We start from the raw sequence: 22,026 nt of genomic DNA, 5'->3' as shown, positions 1-22,026 counted from the left end.
TATTTCTATAATATTTGTTTTACCCCAACTAAATTTATCTTTCTATGTCAGGGCAAGTTACATTTCTTCACATTGGCCCAGTCGAAAAGGAATACCCTTCGGAGAAGTTCATGCACCCAGTCAATACTTGTGAATATGGCCACAACAACATGGAACCCCTTCATAAGATGTCCATTATCAAAGTTTTTTCAAAACCACTAAAGTCCATATTCCTGCAACTCTCACATGTTATTTATTCTTTGCTCTAGTAGAAACCCAACATGCTATCAAAACCTGATAGCTGAAATTATAAAGCAATCATGTTATTTACTTGTACATTGTGATGTGTAAACATATATGTTTTAAAATAGAGTATTTTCCATGCCTAATAAAATCATTTTTATACATACTAAAATAAAAATTATTTTAAGATTGAGAAGAAAATATTCTTTCAAATGGTGCCAAAATCATTAACCATTTACGTATTAAAAATGTATTAAGTTATTACGATTTTAATGATTGTCTACATAAGCTGCTATACATTGGCTCATAGCACTTCTTGGCATACGAGGGTGGTTCAATAAGTACCCGTGTTACAAATGAAGAATTTTTTTTCAAAAACCTTTTTTATTTTTCAACATAGTCCCCTTTTAAAAAGATACACTTCTCCCAACGTTTTGGCCATTTTTTCAACCCCTCCAAAAAATAGGATTTGTCAAACTCTCCAAAATACACCTCTCTCTCGGCGATAACTTCCTTGTTTGAGCTAAATTTTATTTCCCACGAGCCATTTCTTTGTTCAGGAATAAGGAAAAGTTGCAGGGAGCCAGATCGGGTGAATATGACAGCAATTCATAACGTAGTTTATGCAGTTTGGCGGCGACGACTCTGGATCAGCTTGTTGTCCACCGTGAGCAATTGTGGCACCAGTCGGGCTGACAATTTTTTCATCGCCAACTTATCGTGCAAAATATTAATTGCCGTTCCGGTAGACACATCCACGGCCTCTGCTACTTCGTGCACTTTCGTTCGTCGATCAGCAAGAATCATGGCGTGGACTTTATGATTGATTTCCTCGGAAACCACATCTTCCGGGCGTCCTGGTCGCTCCTCATCAAAAACAGATGTTTGCCCACGTTTAAATTCGTTGAACCAATATCTAATTGTGGTCATAGATGGCGAAGTGTCCCCATAAACAGCATCCAACTTTGCTTTTATCTCCTCGTATTTCTTCCCATCCCAAAACAAAAAGCGAATTACCGAATGATACTGCTCTTTTTCCATCTTAGTGAAAATCCAAAACACGTCTTACTCGAATGGCTGCCAAATCCAAACTTTCCTTTAAATCAGTCTGAAATTTGCTTCACCATCATTTGATATATGGCAGCATACGATGATAAACATAAACTTCCCTCAGCAACACACTGTCGTCAAACAAGGGTACTTATTGAACCGCCCTCGAATATTGGTCTGTGACACTTAAAAGGGTTAAATCAGTACAGTTAACTATTGTGGATATTCGTGAAATAATTTTTTTCTAAGAAATATGTATAAAGAAGGTCATCTTACAGGACCTGTATAATGCCACTGCATACCACACATCCGCAAATATGGTACATTGGGTAGATGATTGAGTGTATTTAAAAAACTTGAGGAATATTTATTCTACCCAAACATTGCAAATGGAAAATAAAGTACCAAATAATATACTAAACCGCATCTTTTTCTAATTTCATTAACATCCCATATTGCTAAAATTCATGATAAGGCAAGTGAACCTTATCCTCTCTGGGACAACAGAGAAATTTGATTCCCACAAGAACATTATCATGGTTTCACTATTAAGCAAAAAACCATGCTCCTAAAGAGACAGAATAGGCACCCAGATGAATTTTATACGTGTCACTGCACACCAAAAAATGTAATTTACTAGGTAATATGTTTTATTTTGTCACATATATATGCATATATAAAAGAATGGAACAAATATTGATCTGCAAACCAAGACATGAAAATCCATGTTGTCTTAAAATAATATAACAATTTATACACATGTAACTGTTCTGAGAATGTTAAGTAAAATTTCTATTTCCCTAATTTATGTAGATTAAAAGCAATCAATCGAGGTCAAAATAATGAATAACAACAGGAAACCATTTCAAACCTTGGGAGTTCAAAAAATGAAAAAATATCTCTTCCTAAGGAATGCAAAATTCCCATTGTTCACACAGAAGTACACACACTCACAGCATTCAGTCATCAAATTTTATTGAGTTCACTTCCACTGATATTTGTCCACCTCTGTAATTCCCTCTCTTTTTCTTGGTCTTTTCATGTCGAAAGCTTTTGCCTTTTGTATGCTTTAGATCCAAGTTAGCTCGCTCTCCCCAAGAACCTCTGGCACCTTTCTGTTGATCAAGCAATGCAATAATTAATACCTAAAACAATAAATATAAACTAAGCACAGAAAAGTGAACCAAATATCCCCACGACTACTAACAACCATGTGGTCAAATCATGTAAATTGTGAAATATCTTTTAAATTGGTAATTGAATATTGTATTATAAAATTATAAGCAATATCAATCATATTCTCAAAATAAGATGCGGAAGAATCATTTTCATATTAGTAGATCAATTATGGGAAGGCTTAAGACACACCAGTTGGAATTGCTAAGTTAAAGCATCAATGACAAGGCTTCCATGTTGTTTGATACACTTGAACATATTCTAATTATCCTTTATTTTCTAGTTTTTACTCGAAAATTGTCTCAAACTCATTTACAATTTTTCATTTTCGATTATGTTGACATAAACAATCCAATTAATGACCACTAACTGAATAATATTTAAAGATGGAAACCACAACAACACCTTACCTTGAATATACACTCAATCATCAAATTTAATCTTCTTATTCGTAGGAGCAGTATCCATACTGAACGATCCACTATTCCTATTAAAACCACCACTATCTCCACCTCGACCACCTCTGAATCCTCCCCTCCCTCTGAAACCACCACCATCACCCCTACCCCTGAAACCACCTCTGCCCCCCCTACCACCACTATCCCTGTCTCCCCAGCCACCCCGGAATCCACCTCTGCCACCACCTCGGAAACCACCACCATCACTGTCTCTCCTGCCCCTAAAACCACCTCCGCCACCTTCACTGTCCCTCCCCCTGAAACTGCCACCCCCACCATCACTGTCCCTACCCCTGAAGCCTCCCCTGCCTCCACGGCCCCTAAACCCACCACCTCCATCGCTGTTCCTAAAATTGCCTCGATCCCTGTTCCCCCAACCAAATCCAGCCCTCTTGGGCTTGTCCCAGTCATTACCCTCTTCTTCCTCACCATCTTGGCCATCATCCTGAAACACATTAAATGACCCAATTAGGAATCGACAAGGCATAAAAGGGGAGCACCCAATCCATGGATTCGATTCAGCAACGACAGCTTTAAGTTTAATAACGCACACACCAACATAGGGGAAAAATCTCCTCATCACTTTGCGTAATCACCTAAAATAAACCAGAGACAAAGTTACTTCTGGCCTCAGGGTTTGAGTGGCTCTTTCATGCGATGTCGCTTCCACATGGGTTCTGAAAACCAACGAGAAAAATTCTTATTACCTTCGCCTCAAAAGAGTTGTCACACACCCTAGGATCCACCTCCATTGCTTCCTCCCTCACTCTCCTGAACGGTTCACTCTTCTACACCAAGCAAGAGGAAAGCAAAACAAAAGGACATTATTGTGCTGCTATTGAAAAAACTCTCATTAGAAACTGAAACAGTAATGGCTACTGTGTGAATAAAGTCTACTTGTTTAATTTCAATTATTTTATCAGCAATTCTACTTAACTGTATAAAATTAAATTGATTGCTTTTGCTCAAATTGGGAGTTTATATTTTACAAAAAACTAAATAACTGCATTTCAAATGTTCTGCTACTTAGGGTAACACTAACAGTAACATTTTAAAAATGATTATTGAATTATCAACTGCACTCACCCTCCTCTCAGAATTATTTACATTGTAACTGTCTGAAGTGTCCTGTGAATAAAGGATGAAAAAATTTAAAATTTTCAGTTAGGAAAGTTTAAAACTAATTCACACGTCTAGGAAATCCAAGAAAATCAGGCGAATTCCAATAAGGTTCTACCGCAATTGGAAGTTTAAATGATGTCTATTGCAAACCTTGGCTTGTGGGCCTAAATGAAATGCACAAGGCATTAAGTGTGCGTGAAATTCACACATCAGGGTAAGGGGGTTAGTGCTTTTCCCTGTGCCAGTTATGGTTTCCCAGGATGATCTGGTACCCAAAAAATCACATAGCTTTGGTGGAGCTGCAGATGCACAGAGGCTTGCCTGGGAATTAAACCCGGGCCCTTCAGTCAGCAGTCTAAAACTCTACCCCTGGACTACCGCGACCCACCTAGCAATACATACTATGAAAAAATGCAGTTAAAGCGGGATCAATTATTGCTTCCCAGTCAATATCTGCATACATATGTATTCATAACATAAAATACCTATAGCCATGATTAATTATCCTAGAAAATATAAGAATAAGCTAATAGATGATGTAAAAAATTCCAATTTGTAATGATGAGGACTTCATTAGTGAATGATTTTTAAAGATTGAATTCTCACTTTACCCACATTGAACTATAGTCAGAACTAAAAATTTGTTAGGAAAATTACATCAATCACATTTTGCAAAGCAGATTGTTTTGTGGTTTCTTGAAGGATTGAATTGGTGAAAAGTTGATCAGTGAAGTCACCCAAGAAAGGAAAATTGGAAAAAATTCAAGAATCAAAATTTACTGATTATGATGACAATGCTCCTTTTAATTGTGAGAACAGCTGGTTTTTTTGTTTTGACCAAGGGCAACAAAAATGTTGACTATGGAAGGGGTTTCAATGCAGTACACACCCACAGTAGGAATTCTATTTATTCAATTTGGAAGTAAATAATTTGTTAATAAATATATTATTCAATCAGATAATTCACTTAATCTTACTTTAATGAAAGTTTTAGAGTTCAAAAGCTAACTAATTTTTTGTGGTGGACCCTAATTAGAGAGAATAAGTCCATCACAGTAAATATCAAAGTTGATCTCAGCAGAGGAAATGTTGGCCACCCCTGGTATCGACTACCATGAATGCGGGCCTTGGTAGTAACCAAAAATATATTTGTTGGACATATTTTGTAGATTCCCAAGAAGAGGAATAAAAAGTCCTTGTTTAATGGTAAAAACGTCTGGAATACAATTCTAGAAAGGCCAGTACAAATATCCCTGCTTAGGAGTTTTGGAGCACCAGTGCAGGCCCCTCATTTAATGGATCAACACAAAGATCAAAGAATGCATGCAAAGAGCATTTTTGTGAACTTTTGGACCACCCACCCTATAGTCCTGACTTTAAACCTAGCAACTACTTCCTCTACTTGCACTTGAAACTGGCTTCGTGAACACGAATTTGAGGACGATTAGGAAGTCAAGACCACTCATGCCAACTGGCTCAATTCCCTGTTGGAAAACTTCTTTTCTGAGGGATTAGGCTGGGGTTGACATACAAAAAGTGCTTAAAATTGACCGGCTAAAATGGTCAATAAAAACTTTCTGATTAATATATTTTTTTAAGACCAAACAGTTCTTACTTTTCAACTAAGCCTCATAGTTTTGCAGTTTATATCAATACATAAAAAAATACATACAGTGATAGCCACAGTATCCTCAAAGTCATACCTTGTAGCCAATAGGTAATGAAAAAATGGACATAGGTTATAAGAACTCATATTGAAAGCTTTTGTGGGCATGGTGAACTCTAAATATATATAAAGATTTTACAGTGCTTCAATCAAAATAATTTCTAAACACATCTGATCAATTTTCAAAAAAGCATTAACTGCCACATGACATTGAATATCTCTACAAGAACTTTTGAAGAGGAGTATGCAAGTGAGCAAATTCTAAAACGAATAGTTTGGGGAATAAGGTCTTAAAACTAATTGTACACGAAAACAATTATATTAGAAAGTGGAACAAGCACCCAAAATTTTTCATAAAGGTAATGAAAGGTGTGATAAATATTAAATACAAAATTTAGAAAACTTAATCACCATAGTGTAAGGTAAAATGACATTAACCTAACACTCATTTGGAATTATCAATATTTTAACACTTTCTGAATTGCACGCTTGGAAATATTTTTCATGACCTAATCACTAGTGATTTATAAGGGATTTATTAAAAAAGAGAAAGCAATAAGCAATCAGGAAACCTGGACATTTATAGGAAATTTCATACTGAGTGTTTGAATGATATTCCTAAAGAAACAATGAGTGCCTCAAACCCTCATTGCCACCTAGTCAAGCAATTAAATCCAAAGATGATTTAAAAATGAATTTGCAAAATTCACAAGGTTAGCTCATCACATGCTTCATGAAATATGAAAATAAAGCACTTTAAATCTGGTGCTAATTTCAGATGCCGCTGAAAAAGATTTAGATATTACAAATCTAAGTTCAAAATTACATTTATTAAATGGAAGATGTACAAAATATGAACTGAGGTTATAGAAGCATGTCTTCCTCACAACATACTATCAGCTAGAAAGAAGGTTGAGGAATTTCAACTTATCAAGTCCACTGAGTAGCTCCCTGCTCTTACATGCACAAATGCATCAAGTGAACAAACTAATACATGCTAATTGGTTAATGCTCACAACCTTATGCATTCAAAGTGATAAAAGTAAGGTTCAACATACAATCCATGGATAGCATCTCATTGTTTCTCTATAGATGCTATCTCTTAATTCAGAGTTTAATGGACTAAAAATAAAACAATTAGCTGATGCTCAACAGGGCAACAAGATAAATGATTAAGAACTAACAAATCACTTCGACTTAACTATAAATAAAAGTGGAAATGAATGGAGAAATAATTTAGAGATTTAGTAGACTTCGGATTTCGTTGACTTCCTTAAGTTTATCTGTACACAAAATATATTTTCAGAAGCTTATCTTTCAAAACCTTGAATAACAAGTTCAAAGATATGACACATGGAAAGCTTTATGCTGCAACATCCAAAGTTTTACCATACATCTGTTTGTGGTATATCAAATGAAAGCATTACACCTATCCCTAAGGACCAGACGAAACCATTGTGGTACATCACAGAAAATATGATAGTGTTCTATACTATTACAGAAACTCTTAAATAAATGGTGAAGATCCCACCTGCTTCAACAAAATAATGACATGTCAAAATTAATAAGGAATATAAGTGAAATGTCTCCGAAAAAGGAATAAAGTGGTTCAGTTAACATTAAATAATAATTTTTATAAATAACACACAGCCACAAACTTTCTTTCCCAAAAAAATACTCTGCAAATATTAGTACTATTCCAAGGAATTTCCATAATACTTAGATCTCTCAAAACTTATAATATCCATTGAAATTTAAAAAAAAAAAAAAAACCATTTATCTGAAAATTGCCATTATTGAAACGCAGGTTATTACCATTTTAAATAATCCATGTATTGCAAATTGTATAGCAAAATTGGGCTTAAATATCAACAGAAATTAATTATGAAGGGCAAGAATTTTTAACCAAGTGAAAAAGAAATGACAGCAAATTACTAAATTCCACAACATGGCAGGACTGGTATAAAAAGCGCTGAGATATCAAACAGACATCAAACTTGAATAACTAGTTAAATTTTTAATACACAAAATCCATGCAATAAACTTTAGAATTATCTTCTTACTTGATTATTGGAAAATGACTTATTCTTGAAAGATGAATTTTGGACTCCCTCAACAGCAGTCTTCTTCTGAAATAAGAAATTTGAGCAATAAATAGATTTTAAAAACCAGTTCGTCCAACAAAAAGCAATACACATTTACATAATTGAAGGCGCTATAAGAAATTTCAAATCTTGCAATATGGCAGAATAACTGCAAAGATTGCCGAGACTAATACTCTGTGAAAATCCATTTATAAAGCATGCAGAAAGAATAAAAGACTGTGTAGACCTTCCCGTGGAAATGCAGTCTTCGATTCTTTCTTTGTGCATACTCCAACAGGTATTTACATTCAGTTATTCCAAAAAGGAAAAAAATGATAGTATTCCATGGCCATTTCAAGGAACTGAAAAGGCTATGGACAACAAAATGTGTCCATTAAAGATAACATTTAGGATAATTAAAGGTAACAGATTGTTTCAAACCTATTCAAATTAGTCTACACACTGATTAAATAACAATTTTTCTTTAAGCTGTAAATGGTTTTCAAATCCTTTACATTAAAGGAAAAATTATTTAACCTAATCTTAAAGAGACCATAAGAAGCTCAATTTCTAATCTCCATACTCCACACACATTGACCTTAGGGAGACATTGTCATTTCTACTATTGTAACAGAAATACAAGAATTTCTATAGTCATGTTTTAATTTGACCAAATGAAAAATTTAGAAGTTCACAGACAAATGTTGAACTGGGATCTTTAATCCAGTTTTGATTGTATTCCATTTGTGTTTAATGTTCTTTGGCATTCATAATCAAGATGACTTTTGAAAAATATTATCTAAGATTTTTAACCAAATTTGCCCAGGGAAAAATTAAAATAACTCTTTAACGGTTAAACAGTAAAAATTTGTTTAACTTACAGTAGAATTTTGATACGTAATGAGTACATCAAATACCAAGTATCTTCATACAACAAGTAATGCTCAAAGAACAATCTAGCCATTTGATTAATGTTTAAATAAATCAGCAATGAGGCATATACATGCCACCCACATGAGATAAGTGATTTAACATTCCATAAATATGTAAATTATAAGTGTATCCATATTTCACAGTCAAACATATTCTACTGGCTGAGCCAATCTGTTTCTAGGCCCAAGGGCTATTGGGGGTTGTTTTCTGTGACTTCATTCTGTCAGACCATGGCCGCCATATCTTCTAAAGAGATTCAGATTAAAATTCTTGACATCATGGAACTCGAACCGATATGTCAGTAGATATTGGCAGTTGCCTAAGGATCTTAACACCACCTGGATAAGCAGCATACGTAAGCCTCTCAAAGCAAAACTAAAAAGGACATCAGGGATAGCATTGAAATTTTCTGGTGATAATCTAACTAACATTCAAACATGATTGCCCAGAGTTGACAGTGACCAACAGAGTAACTCATCTAGTAACTTCATCAGCAATATCAAAGACCACCTTTCAAATCCGTAATGCTGTGGAGCAAGGTATTCTGATATATTACCGCAAGCTTTGAATAAAATAAACAATTGATTCTCCATACCTTGGTTGGTTGCTCTTCTTCCTCTTCACTTTCTGAGCTCTCTTCTTTTTTCCTCTTCCCAACAACTGGAGTAGACTGCAAAGAAAATGGGACAATGATTGGGACAAATATTATATTAGCATTCAAACAATTTTTCCTGGTAACCAAAAATGTGATACGGTGGCTAACCACCATTACATTCAATTGATGTTTCAATGTATACATTTATATCAAAAGCAAAATACAGACAATTTCTTGACGGTAAAAAACTAATGTCAAATGATAACCCTGGTGAGTGGCATATCTTAATATTATGGCAATTATTAAATGAGTACGAGTATGAGAATACTGCCACTGAATATATGAGACTTATTTCATAAGTTTACCCACAATTACTTAGAATTATTTAGTATGTTGAGATCTAAATTCACTATCAGCACACACTTTGAAACAGTTATCAACCCAATTATCGATTTTATTGGTGATGGTCGAGTTCACCCAATACTAAGCCTAATGGTATGTGAAATTCACACAGCAGAGTAAGGGAGACAGTTCCTTTGCCTGTGCTGGCCATGATTTCCCAGGGACTATTGGTTACTGCAAAATCAGTCCTTGGGTGAAGTTCAGGGTGCCCAGAGGCATGCCTAGGAATCGAACCTGGGCCCTCTGGTCAGAAGTCCAATGCTCTACCCCTGGACTACCATGCCCTATAAAACTCTTTACTAACAATAATTATTCTGTTTATTCAAAGTTTACAGTGACATTTTAATTGACAATTTTTTGATTCTTTACAACGCACTTTTCTACGAAACTCCCCAATTATATAAAGAAAATTCCACACGGAGTCAATTATTTCTTTGGCATAGTGGACATTAGCAGTTAAGTAGAATTCCATACCTTAGCTGGCTTAGCTTTCTCTTCCTCTGAGCTTTCTTCCTCAGAGCTGGAAGATTCTTTTTTTGCAGCAGGCTTAGCCTTTAGTGCTGCAGCAGGGTTAGCTTTTGGTGCTGGCTTTTTCTCTTCTTCACTGTCATCGGAGTCTTCTTCAGAACTGGATTCTTCCTTCTTCTTTGGAGGAACGGATTTTGGAGTTGGCACTGCTCCCTTAACTTTTGGTGGAAGTTTCACTGTGGAATCCTCTTCACTACTGCTTGAGCCTTCAGAACTGGATTCATCCTTCTTCACTACTTTTTTAGGTGGAGCAACAGGTTTTGTGGGAACCACCTTTTTCGGCTCTTCTTCTGAACTAGACTCTTCAGAAGAGGACTCTTCCTTGGCTGGTGGCTTCTTTGCTGCAGCCACCTTAGGAAGTGGGGTTGCTCCTTTGGTTACCTTCGCCTTTGACTCTTCCTCATCTGAGGAGTCCTCTTCACTTGAGGATTCTTCTTTCTTCTTCTTGGTTACAGGGGTCTTAACAGCAGCGGGAGGTTTAGCAGGCAGCTTTGCAGCTACCTTTGCCTTGGGTGGTGGCTCTTCTTCATCAGAAGATTCTTCTTCACTGGAGGACTCCTTTTTACTTGGCTTGGCCACAACAGGGGTCTTCACTGAAGTGGGTTTGGGAGTATTTTTCACAGGGGTCTTTCCTTTGGGGGGAGACTCCTCTTCTGATGAGTCTTCTTCACTTGAGGACTCATCTTTTGCAGCCTTGGCCGTTGGCTTCGCTGCGGGAGATTTAGGGGGAACCTTTGCAGGCATGGCCTTGGCTTTTGGCTTCTCCTCTTCTGAGGATTCTTCACTTGAGGATTCCGCCTTTGCTGCAGGCTTGGCCACTGCTTTTTTAGCTGGAGAAGCTGCAACTGGCTTTTTGGCAGACAACACAGCAACTGGCTTTTTAGCTGGTGAGGCAGCCACTGCTTTGACAGGTGCTAAAATTACAAAGACAAAATTTAGATGAGATATGAATAATGAGAAGGACATTTTTTAACGAGGAGTGTTATTAATGCTATCAGCTTTTTATATTTGGGCTAATTGAAAGAATCAAGTGGCATTACTGGATAATGTAAATAGGTGAGCATGTAGGGCATGTAGCAAGTAATGCACCATAATATTATAAATAAAAGACGGGTGAGCTAACATCCCCATAACTAGCCCTTTTTGAGGCTTGCAGGATACAGCACATGGGTACACCACATCCTGTCTATTTCTGGATTTGTTTTGTTCAGCCAATATAGCAAAAATGAATAACCTCATTTTTAAACAAATGTAAATGAAAGAATAAAAATACACATCATGTGGAGTCTTATTTGAATGCAGCAAAATCTTCACAGACTAAAACAATAAGTCAGTAACATAAGATATTCATAAGACATGTAGGTGTATATTATTGTTTGTATTCACCATATTATTTGAAGTCTCATTTAATTGCTTAAAACTAAATCAGACTGTTGGTCCCATGAATTTAACATTGAAAGAACAAAAGCCATGAAATACTCAGCAGGTGCTATAATTTGAAATTCACATTTGGAGTATACTTTTTATCACAGTCAAGGCAAATTCTACACAATATTTTGTCCCATAGTAGCTCTTCAATTGATTTTTGTGATCATATTTTTAAGGGGAGCCAGAATTCTGAATGCACTAATTGGCAAAATGTCCAAATCAGGATTGAACTACGGAATGACTTATGAGTATGTAATTTATTAATCTAGATTCCCAAGCTTCTTGTTGAGAGTGCATGTCAAAATACTTTTGACATACTACCTTGATCAAAAAGTTCCCGGAATAACCACCGTGTGGCGCTCCCATCGTTCCGATTTGAGTTCTGTTTTTTTTGTTAAATTGGTACATCTGTTGTTGATATTCCCTTTAAATCTTAGTATCATAACTTGACATTTGCGAAAGTTACGCAGCCAAGAGTACATCTATCTCTGTGTGTGTTGGTGATTTTTTACAATTGCAGAAATGGATTTAATTTGCAACAACGAACTTGTATTAAATTTTGCGTAAAAAACGGATTTAGTGGCGCACGGACGTTGGAAATGTTGGAAAAGTGTTTCGGCAACGATTCTCTAAAAAAAACGGTCGTTTACCAGTGGCACGAGCGGTTCAGAAGTGGTCGTGAGTCAATCGAAGATGATGAACGCAGTGGCAGACCATCGACATCGAAAGTCGGTGAAAAAATTGATAAAGTAAAAGAAATGTTGGTCAATAACCGCAAATTAACCATCAGAGAAATAGCGGAGGACTTGAACATTGCCTATGGATCCGCCCAAGACATTGTGGTTAATGATTTGGGTTTCCGTCGTGTAGCAGCAAAGTTGGTTCCAAAAGACCTCAATTTCATGCAAAAAAGAGACCGTGTTGACGTCGCAAAAGACATGATTTGCGAGGCTGAATCCGATCCCACATTCATCAAAAGGATCATTACTGGAGACGAGACGTGGGTTTATGAGTACGACACGCAATCCAGACATCAGGCAAGTGAATGGCGTTCACCAAATGAGCCGAGACCAAAAAAACCACGTCGTTTTCAGTCAAAAAAGAAGGCAATGCTGACGGTTTTCATGGATTACAACGGTGTAGTGCATCATGAATTTTTGCCAGAAGGCCAGACAGTAAACAAAGAGTATTATTTGGGCGTTATGAGACGTTTGCGTGAAGCAATTCGCCGAAAGAGACCAGAAATGTGGGCAGAAAACTCGTGGATTTTGCACCATGATAACGCACCGTCGCACAGTGCTATCATTATTCATAATTTTTTGACGAAAAATGCAACAAATACCATCCAACAGCCACCGAATTCACCTGATTTGGCTCCCTGTGACTTCTTTCTGTTCAATCGAGTTAAAAAACCATTACGGGGAACGCGTTTTAGCAGCCGAGAGGAAGTAATGGAAAAATCGCAGGAAGCACTGATGGACATACCGAAAACCGACCGTAACTTTTGCAAATGTCAAGTTATGACACTAAGATTTAAAGGGAATATCAACAACAGATGTACCAATTTAACAAAAAAAACAGAACTCAAATCGGAACGATGGGAGCGCCACATGGTGGTTATTCCGGGAACTTTTTGATCAAGGTAGTAAGGTGAACTCTCAATAATCCATATTAATGAATGCATGATGAAGCATGGATTATTGAAATGCACAAATAACATGGTACAAATAAAAATGTATACATACAGAGACTACTTTTTCTTCCCTTGTAATTAATTTGCACGCTTTAGCGATGGAAAGAACATTACTAGTCATTTTCAGCCATTGTGATGATGGAATTATATTTTTATAAGAACACAGAACTATCATTAAGGATAGAGCAGAACATATTTTCCTCCGAAAGTTAACCCAATTTCTTAGCCAGGATAAAACAAATGTCTGGCATTGGACAAATTAAAAAAAATCTCCGATATAGATTGATAGTTATCATATGATACTCATTAAAACAATCCAACATGGGTAGTTAATGACTGATTTGTCTCTGGGAAAGCTGTATTGACTCGCCTTAAAGAATATGGAATTCTCAGGGCTAGAGACTAAAAGAAACTATGACGGGAAAGTATGAATAGTACAAAATGTTTACATTAAATCATTAAATACAATTGACTAGTTTTAATTTTGTGAAAGCCCTAGTAATAAACATTTTTAAAATTAGATACCCAAAGTTTTAAATCACTAATTATCTTTACAATAGTGATTGCATTTGAGTTTGAGAAGAAACTAAAGAGAATAGCATGGATAATCCACAAAATGGATATGGAGAGTTCATGGTATAAGCCAGTAGTAAATAATTTTGCAAAACCTACGTTAATGATACTTCATAGAGGAATTATTACTTTTAGCACATTCCATGCATATTTGAATTTTAGAAAATTCTGCACTATAGCTAAGTTGCATATCAGATGAATCACACTCATAAATACATAAGTAGTTATGTTTAAAACAAGGAAAATGAATTTTCTAGAACATGCATACAGAAATCTCAATTTATTTTTTCTAAGCGTCCAGAATGCACTGATCACACACCTATATAAAAATTAAATTGCCTCACTAAGACTATGTGTACAAATTTTACTTCACAAAAATATTGTGAAAATTTTTGAGGACTCTCTAGGAAAAAATAACATACAAAGCAATTTTAATCTCAAGTTTTTCCTTGATTTATTTGAAAATGTGATCATTAACAGACAAATTTTGATTCTCCTTGTCAATGAAAGCAGAAAAATGGTTACCACAATGTCTTAGCTAGTAGTTATTTTAAGTATGAAATGAACACCCAACATATTCTATCAGTACTCAGTTTTGGATAGCAGTTCATCCTTAAACATTTAGGAGAGCTTTTACTTTTTTCGTGCTTTGATATTACATATACTCTATTTTCCCATCAAGAACATGTACCCAGAAATTTGTAGTTATCATGAATTTTTATACGATACAGCTTGCCCAGAGCTTCATAGTTATCTTGAACATTCAAAGATGCCGCAAATCTGTACAAACATATATATATATGCGCATACAAATTATAAATAGTATGTGTGAAAATGTTCATATCGGATGTGTGTGTAAACATACGTCAATGTTTTGATTGTTCAATTTTCATTACATAATGAACATCATTTTTTTATAGAAAACGTGCGAATTATCGATGGGAAAATATGATAATCATGAAAAGAAATGTGCTAGGAAAGAAATACCTTTTGCTACTTCGTCGTCAGAGCTTGATTCTTCTTCACTGCTACTCTTCTTTTTACTAGCCACTGCCTTTGCAGGAACAGCCTTAGCAGCCGGTTGAGGCTTTTTGGGCTCCTCATCCGAATCACTTTCAGATTCAGAACTGCTGCTTGAATGGAATTTAAAATACATGAAACTCATGTGTCTGTGCAAGCAATTATTGTGATTAAATCTGAACAATGGCAGACATCAGGAACAAAGTTTAGTAGCAGTTTTTAGGGGAGGCAACTGAGAACCAAGGTTATTTGGATGGACAGGAAAGGTTGAAAGAAACCTCGCAATGGCATTAGCCTATTCTCAACGGAGGGCACTAAAGGGCCACAGTTATATGTACCATCTGATGGATGGTGAACTCAAAGTGCCCTCAACAAAGCACCTAGTAGGGATGGGGATACCACTGAAATATATCTGCCGCATCTGGGATTCGAACCAAGGCCCTCGGGGAGGGAAGCCAGAATATTAGCCACCACACCATCCCTATCCCCTGGGAACAAAGGTAAATTGACAAAACTGTACATTTTTTAAATTTAAAAAACTTATTTATTTGTACTACATTCACTCATGATTTTTGCATTGAATATCCTCTTAACATGATGAATGAATTTACTTTATGCAAGGAGGCCAACAATTTTCAAGGTCCAATTTCCAACTTTTTAAATGTTTTTTGAAATTTGTTCCAGAAAAAGCTTACCCAACTGTCTTATGCCCCTAGCTCCTGAGAGGAGAAGTACCGAAATGTAGTTTACAAATACATTGCTGGGGAAGGACAAAAAAAGGTTGAGGCATTTATACAAATTTTGAAAACTTTATATCTACCAACATTCCTTTGCATACAAACGGCACAATTTCATTTCCATTTGTGTTAGGAGAAATTATTTTGGAGTTGGTAGTAGCTAATATATCAACTGAAATGAGTAAGCTTTTTGACTGATTCAAGTGAGCTTAAACTACAATTTTCTAATGCGGGACATTCACCCATAACGAAGAAAAAAAATGCAGAGGTTTTTCTGATTTTTACATTATATTTTTCTGGAGTAATGGAATGCCAGATGACATATCCATGGCTATTTAAAATTCACTGAATAAAAAAAGAAAACATACAAAGAAGGGTAAAAAATAAATTAACTAACAAATGAATAATTAATTTAGCATATGATCAGTTATTGAGCATTAGAGATCCAAGACAGTGAACATGACGAGCATCATTTTTCCTATTTCCCTGAGAGCTACACAAATCCTTGCATTTAGGTAAAATTGTGGCTGCTAATGGCATTGTGCCGCATCAACACAACAAACAAGATGCCTCTGCATCTAATGATTAAGTCAAAACAATAGAGAAAATGTGCATGAAATGGCCAAGAAGTGCCTAACAACAATATGAATAGTGTTAAATTCATCCGAAAAAATACGCTACATGCAACATATTGCTTTATTGACCTCTGTATCATTCTACCTCCCCTTATCAGAAGTCTGACCTAGCAAGGGCTACTCTGATAAGCAAGGGGTTGATTATCCCTTAAATGCATATTCTTTCATGGCACGACAAGTTAGAATAAGGCAGTCCATTTCAGGTAATTTAGATTACAAATACACTAATTTTATTGTGCTCATAAATGTCTATAACAAGGGTCTATGCATATATTAATGATAAATCTTAACTGGATGCATTGGCACACATTCACAGAGACATATTTAAGATAAATATTTTTGAATGGGCTTTTCATGAATTGGTTTAGAATATTTTAAAAACATTAATTTTGAGGCATCATATTCATTTAACTCTAGTTTGGACAAGATAAGCCTTGCGAGACTTGACTGTACATATTTCTAATTTCTACATATATGCAAAATTCCAGATGCATTAACATTATAACTTCTTTCACAATGGGTTCACATATATCCACCAATATTTAACTACTTTTTTGAGCTTGCATTAAAAATTAAGTGTAAATACTATAATTATATTGGTTATCTACCCATTAAAGTAGGTACTGAACATACATACTCCTGTCCCTGTCCATACACATGTCCCTGTTGTCAACTCTCCTGCATGAGAAAACTTCTTTGCTTTATGCAATTCTCCTTATACCTCCACTGCTTCGACCATTTTGGTCCAAAAACACTTCTGAGATACCTTAACTGTTCCACCTGTTCTAGATTTGGCCCTAATATTGTAACACTTAACTTGGCCTTTCTCTTTCAGGAGAACCACATAACCTTTGTTTTATTTTTATCCAATATCTATCACACTGAATTTGTCATTCATTCAGCAATGCCTTGGCTGACAAGCTAATACTTGGTCATAAGCAAACCTAACATATTTTATGAATTCTCTGCCTATTTTCATTTCTATCTCCAGTTCTTCCGATGCCTCTTTAATCATTTCCTCCACATATAAATTGAACAGCACTGGTATTAATAGCACCCGTTTTACTCCTCTTATTAGCACCGCTCATTTAGACTCTGCATCCACCACTCATACCTGAGCTGTCTGAAATATCTACAGGAAGTGAATAAATCTCCTATCCCTCTAATCAACTCATTTTCTGCAACACATTTCATTCATTCTACCCATATTGCTCTATCAAAGGCCTTTTCAAAATCCACAACACAGACATACATCCTGATATATCCGATCAAAGAACTCATTACTGCTATGGTATCATGCATGCCTCTTGCCTTCCTGAACTGATCGTCCCCTAAATAATCATTTGCCCTGCTCACCATCAGCTTTTTGATGGCCCTTAGAACCACTTCAGCTGCATGCATATTCAGCAATCGTTCTGCAATCCTCTCATACTGTCTTTCCCACTTTTTGGGATTGGAACTAACACTATTTGACTAAGTCTTCTGGCCGAATCTTCCCTCATAAATGCTACGAATTAGTCCATAAAAACTACTACATTTTCCTAAAACTTAGTTAAGAAGTAACTCTGTGGGAAGGTTGTCTACCCCCATGGCCTTTCTATCTGGCCATCAAGTAACCCTGTACTTAAACTATCCTCATCTATGACATTCTCTCCATGAGCCTAACCTCTCTACCATACTTTTCCTCTCTATATTCATGCCACCTCTCTTGGTTTTTGCTTGGTTCAACTAAAATTTTTCCCTGACTTATCTTAGATTGTTTGTAACTATTTTTCCTTCTTACTTCCCGACAGAGTTTAACCTTCCAGTAAAGTGCACCAATTTCAAGGGGGATCGCAACGACGCTGTGGATAACGTACAGGTTTCCCACCGGAAGATCCAGGTTCAAATCTTGGAAACAAATATTTTTCAGTGGTATCCCAATCCCTACTTTAGGTGCTTTGTGAAGAGCAATTTGATTGAGTACACCATCAGTCAGATGGGATGTTAAACTGTTAACCCCTTGTTGCTTTTCGACTAAAGTAGGCTAATGCAGACGCTAGGTTTCTCACCCCTCTCCCTTTACAATCCATCCCTAATGGTTTAATGACCTTAGCTGTCTGTCACCTCCCATAAAAACTATTACTACTACAAATTTCACTGTTCCTCTGCAAATTTTCCATACCCTCACACTGCATCTTACACACACTTCTTTTGCACAAAATGTTACAAGTCTCAATATATTATCTAACTCTTTATACTTCCTTCTACCTGTGTTTATATCCTTCCATTTCAATTTCTTTGCCATCTTTCTAATATCACATCCATAACGCATGGCTTCCTGGACCTTTCCTAATGTTTCATTGGTAGCCCCCAAAATACCTTCTTTGATATGGTCCCACTTTTCCTCTATAGAACTCAGCTCTCTTTCCTCATTCATGAATTTCTCCACAGCCTGCTGATACTTCTTTCCGGTTGTTCCTGTAAATGCTGCCAATAAAACTAAAAAAACTGAAGTTCCACACCCTATGCATTTTCCCTGCCTTATCCTTTTGAATCTGAGGCTATGTGTGCTTCACAGATACTAAATTGTGATTAGAGTCTGCATCTGCTTCCGGGAAATTGGGTGAAATGATCACGCTGTTCCTGAATCTGCACAAAACAATTATAAAATCTAACTGATAACTTTTTGAGTTACCTGGCATTTTCCACGAGCGATGATGCCTTGTGTTTTAACTACAAGTAGGTGATGACTAACTCCTGTCTCCTGTGATGCTATTATTTTCTCCCTAAAGTAATTATTTCCTAAACTTTAGCTCCCAACCTTACTACCATTCACTCACCAGGAGCACATATCAACACTCCTGCCAGCACAGCTGTAGGGGGTATCTGAACAAACAAGCTCTTATGCCACTTCAAAACACAGGCAGCACAATAAACAGGTTGTGCTCCGCTTGCACAAACAGCCAAAATGAGCACAGAATCCTGAGAAAACCCGAATGAGTTCGGAAATCAAAATACAGAGGTAAAGCCAGGACTACGTGGCCACTGTTCCTTCTTCAGGTGCAAATGCAAAAATGCAACACCATCATATGTCACGCTAGGTTATTCATCCACCAGGCATAAGATTGGAAGAGCCCTGTGAGTCATTTCTAGTTTTAATACATGGTATTATCACAAATGCCGAAAGAGTGAATTGCCGACAATCTTCCGATCAAAAGAAATAGCTCGGAGGTCAAAGATTCTCCAACCGTGAAGAAGTGATGTCGGCGGTTAATAGCTATTTTCAGGAGCGAGACCATTGTTATAGTAAAAGGTATCGAACTTTTTGAACATCGCTGGGAAAAATGTAGAGTGCTCAAAGATGTTGAAAAATAAATACATATTTTGGAAAATTTTTATTTTCTTTCTTGGGTCGGGTACTTCTGGGATTGTCCTCATACACTAGCTGAGACGTTTCATGTGACATTGTACTATTCAGTCAATTCTTTACGACTTCATCTATTGAAAGATTAACTTGCCTATAATAAATCATTTTATAACATTTCACACCGTTAATTACAATGTATTGACTAGCTACAATTAACCTCTTGAAAATGGTGATTATACATTGAAATGAGCCAAGGTGTTGCAAGAAAATGTTCAGAATATTGTCATTTCTATCAACTGGAATGTTTCCAGAGAAATTAAAGATACATCTCAAAAAACCCACACAGAGCCAGGAGAAACAGCCTGTGTATACATATGCATACAAGGCACGGAGTTACAGTAATTTCTAAATGTTTATGTGACTTCTAAGCATATAACGGACTATATACAACATACGACTTTTGAGCATGGTGTTCATTAATACAAATTGGAAATGATCATGCCTATTTTGAACTATGAATGAGAATGCAAAAATTGGATGGATCAGCAGACAAATTAGTAAATAAGGTTTCGTAAATTATAATTGAAAAAGCATTTCAACAAACTTTGTTAAATTCTGACCCAAGATGTTCACTAAAAACTAATAATTGGTGAGATAAATTAGTAGATTGAGAGGTTTCAGAAAGATATATCTTGATATTAATAAAAAAGAGGCACTCACAAAGAATCAATTACAGGTGAAAGAATTAAAAAAACTGAGTTGAAGATTAATTTTGACGTAACCTCAAGGGCAAGATACAAGAAGGCTACAGTTTCTTAGGTAACAAGTGGGTATACATGATTATTAAATTGATATACATTATATTTCAACACAAAATAGTTTATTCATCCATGGTGGATGAAGGAATGTAAACCTTAGAAGCTAAAAGCAGCATTTGTGATGCTGTCAAAATCACATAGTTGACTATGACCAGTGGGCAGAGGTGCAGTAGCCCTATATTGGATGGAAGAAACTAAATCCTTAAAGTAAATGTTTGGGTAGCTGCAGTGAGCAAACCCTGCCATAACAAAGGAGTTCTTTAAAACTAACTTTCGAGTGTTGTTTGGCATCATTATAGATCGCTAAAATCTGTCCGCGTTCGAGATGAGTAAAACAGAGAAACAACAATGGAAGGCGCCACAATGCAGGAAAGCTAGAAACGCAAAGGAAGAGGTTACTTTTTCTCTATGGTATCATCAGCAAGACTCGAGCCGGTGCAATAAAAGTAATATCGGTGAAAAGTGTTATTAAAAATCTATTTTCTGGTGAAATTGTCCGCGTCCTTTACAATTACCCAGTAGGCTTATTTGGGCACATCAACAAAACAGGAAAACATTTTCCACATCTCCCTTAACATTACGACTTTTGATTGACTTTACGCAACCGCTATGAATAACTGTCGATAGAAAGCGCGTATCCTATCATAAAATGAATGTTGGGAAGCCCATGGAAAATTTGCACTAATTAATTGATTACACTAGAAAACTATTCCAAAACTTGATGCATGACTTGGCATACCTGTCTTTCTTTACCGGCTTCGCCGCACCAGCTTTGGAGAGTCCATTTGCAACTATAGCTTTTTTTGCTTTGACTGTATTTTCTTCCGAGTCTATAAGAAAAAAGATTTTGTTAGAAAACATTCGAAACGGATTTAACCATTATTTCATAGATAATTTTTAAAATTACCTGAACTACTTTCTTCGGAACTTTCCTCCGGCGTCTGAGCTCCAGCGACAAATAATTTCTTTTTCGATGTCCTGGAATAAGAATAATTTGATAAATGCCGACCAATATTATCGTAAGTTACTCAAACCCATATACTCACGCCAAATAGTGTTCCACCAATTCGGGTAATTTGGCACATCCTTTTCCCAGCGATTTCTGCAAATAATGAAAAATCAATGAGGACAACATACACTAATTACACCACATATCAAAAATACCAAAACAGAAGTTCCATTAAATGTAATCTTCATTGATCTTTACATTCGAAAGTACAAAAAATGCATTTACGAATAAGTCTTACACACCACGTGGGGCGTCGAATACTGAAGACGCATTGCGTTTCAAAATTCAGACAAAACATTAGACGAATAAAACTTACCGGCTTCCATTTCTTTTGATAAAGAAGCGCAAGGGACTTATCTTGCTTGCATAAATGCTCATAAATTAACGATATGGCCAAATCTGAAGGCGTATGAGCCATTGTACAGGATAAACTCTAATATATATTTCAAAATGTCTTCTTCCCTGTGCCTGAAGATCACGCACAGTGATGCGCTTACACGACTGTCATGTGTTCCGGTATTCATGCAA

At 36.2% G+C, this 22,026-nt stretch overlaps 1 protein-coding gene across 2 annotated transcripts; it reads right to left on the bottom strand.

Moving 5' to 3' along the window:
* Positions 1–1,916: 1,916 nt before the first annotated feature.
* On the bottom strand, positions 1,917–21,986 carry LOC139701042 (nucleolar and coiled-body phosphoprotein 1-like). 2 transcript variants are annotated; one of them, XM_071599609.1, is made up of 11 exons: positions 21,815–21,986; positions 21,536–21,591; positions 21,397–21,467; positions 21,229–21,319; positions 14,918–15,063; positions 10,183–11,150; positions 9,307–9,381; positions 7,758–7,823; positions 3,993–4,034; positions 3,614–3,694; positions 1,917–2,387 (listed from the first exon to the last, which is right to left on the bottom strand). In XM_071599609.1, exons 1-11 carry the CDS (start codon positions 21,914–21,916, stop codon positions 2,232–2,234), a joined length of 1,854 nt encoding a protein of 617 aa, XP_071455710.1. In that variant the 5' UTR covers positions 21,917–21,986; the 3' UTR covers positions 1,917–2,231. The 2 variants fall into 2 exon arrangements, with proteins under 2 accessions (XP_071455710.1, XP_071455711.1); XM_071599610.1 differs by having other exon boundaries at positions 14,918–15,060.
* Positions 21,987–22,026: the final 40 nt, after the last annotated feature.

This window comes from Hetaerina americana, unplaced genomic scaffold (genome assembly GCF_022747635.1).
Source record: "Hetaerina americana unplaced genomic scaffold, ioHetAmer1.1.p SCAF_11, whole genome shotgun sequence".
Classification (NCBI taxonomy): Eukaryota; Metazoa; Arthropoda; class Insecta; order Odonata; family Calopterygidae; genus Hetaerina; species Hetaerina americana.
This window is presented reverse-complemented; position numbering and strand designations above follow the sequence as displayed.

Bases quoted from the DNA above. Each gene is read 5' to 3' on its own strand.
- LOC139701042 (XM_071599609.1), bottom strand. From the start codon at position 21,916: ATGGCTCATACGCCTTCAGATTTGGCCATATCGTTAATTTATGAGCAT. The intron at 11,151-14,917 runs GTATTTCTTTCC...TTGTAATTTTAG, and splicing joins TGACGACGAAGTAGCAAAAG to CACCTGTCAAAGCAGTGGCT. The intron at 4,035-7,757 runs GTAAGAAGATAA...CTTTATTCACAG, and splicing joins AGTCATTTTCCAATAATCAA to GACACTTCAGACAGTTACAA.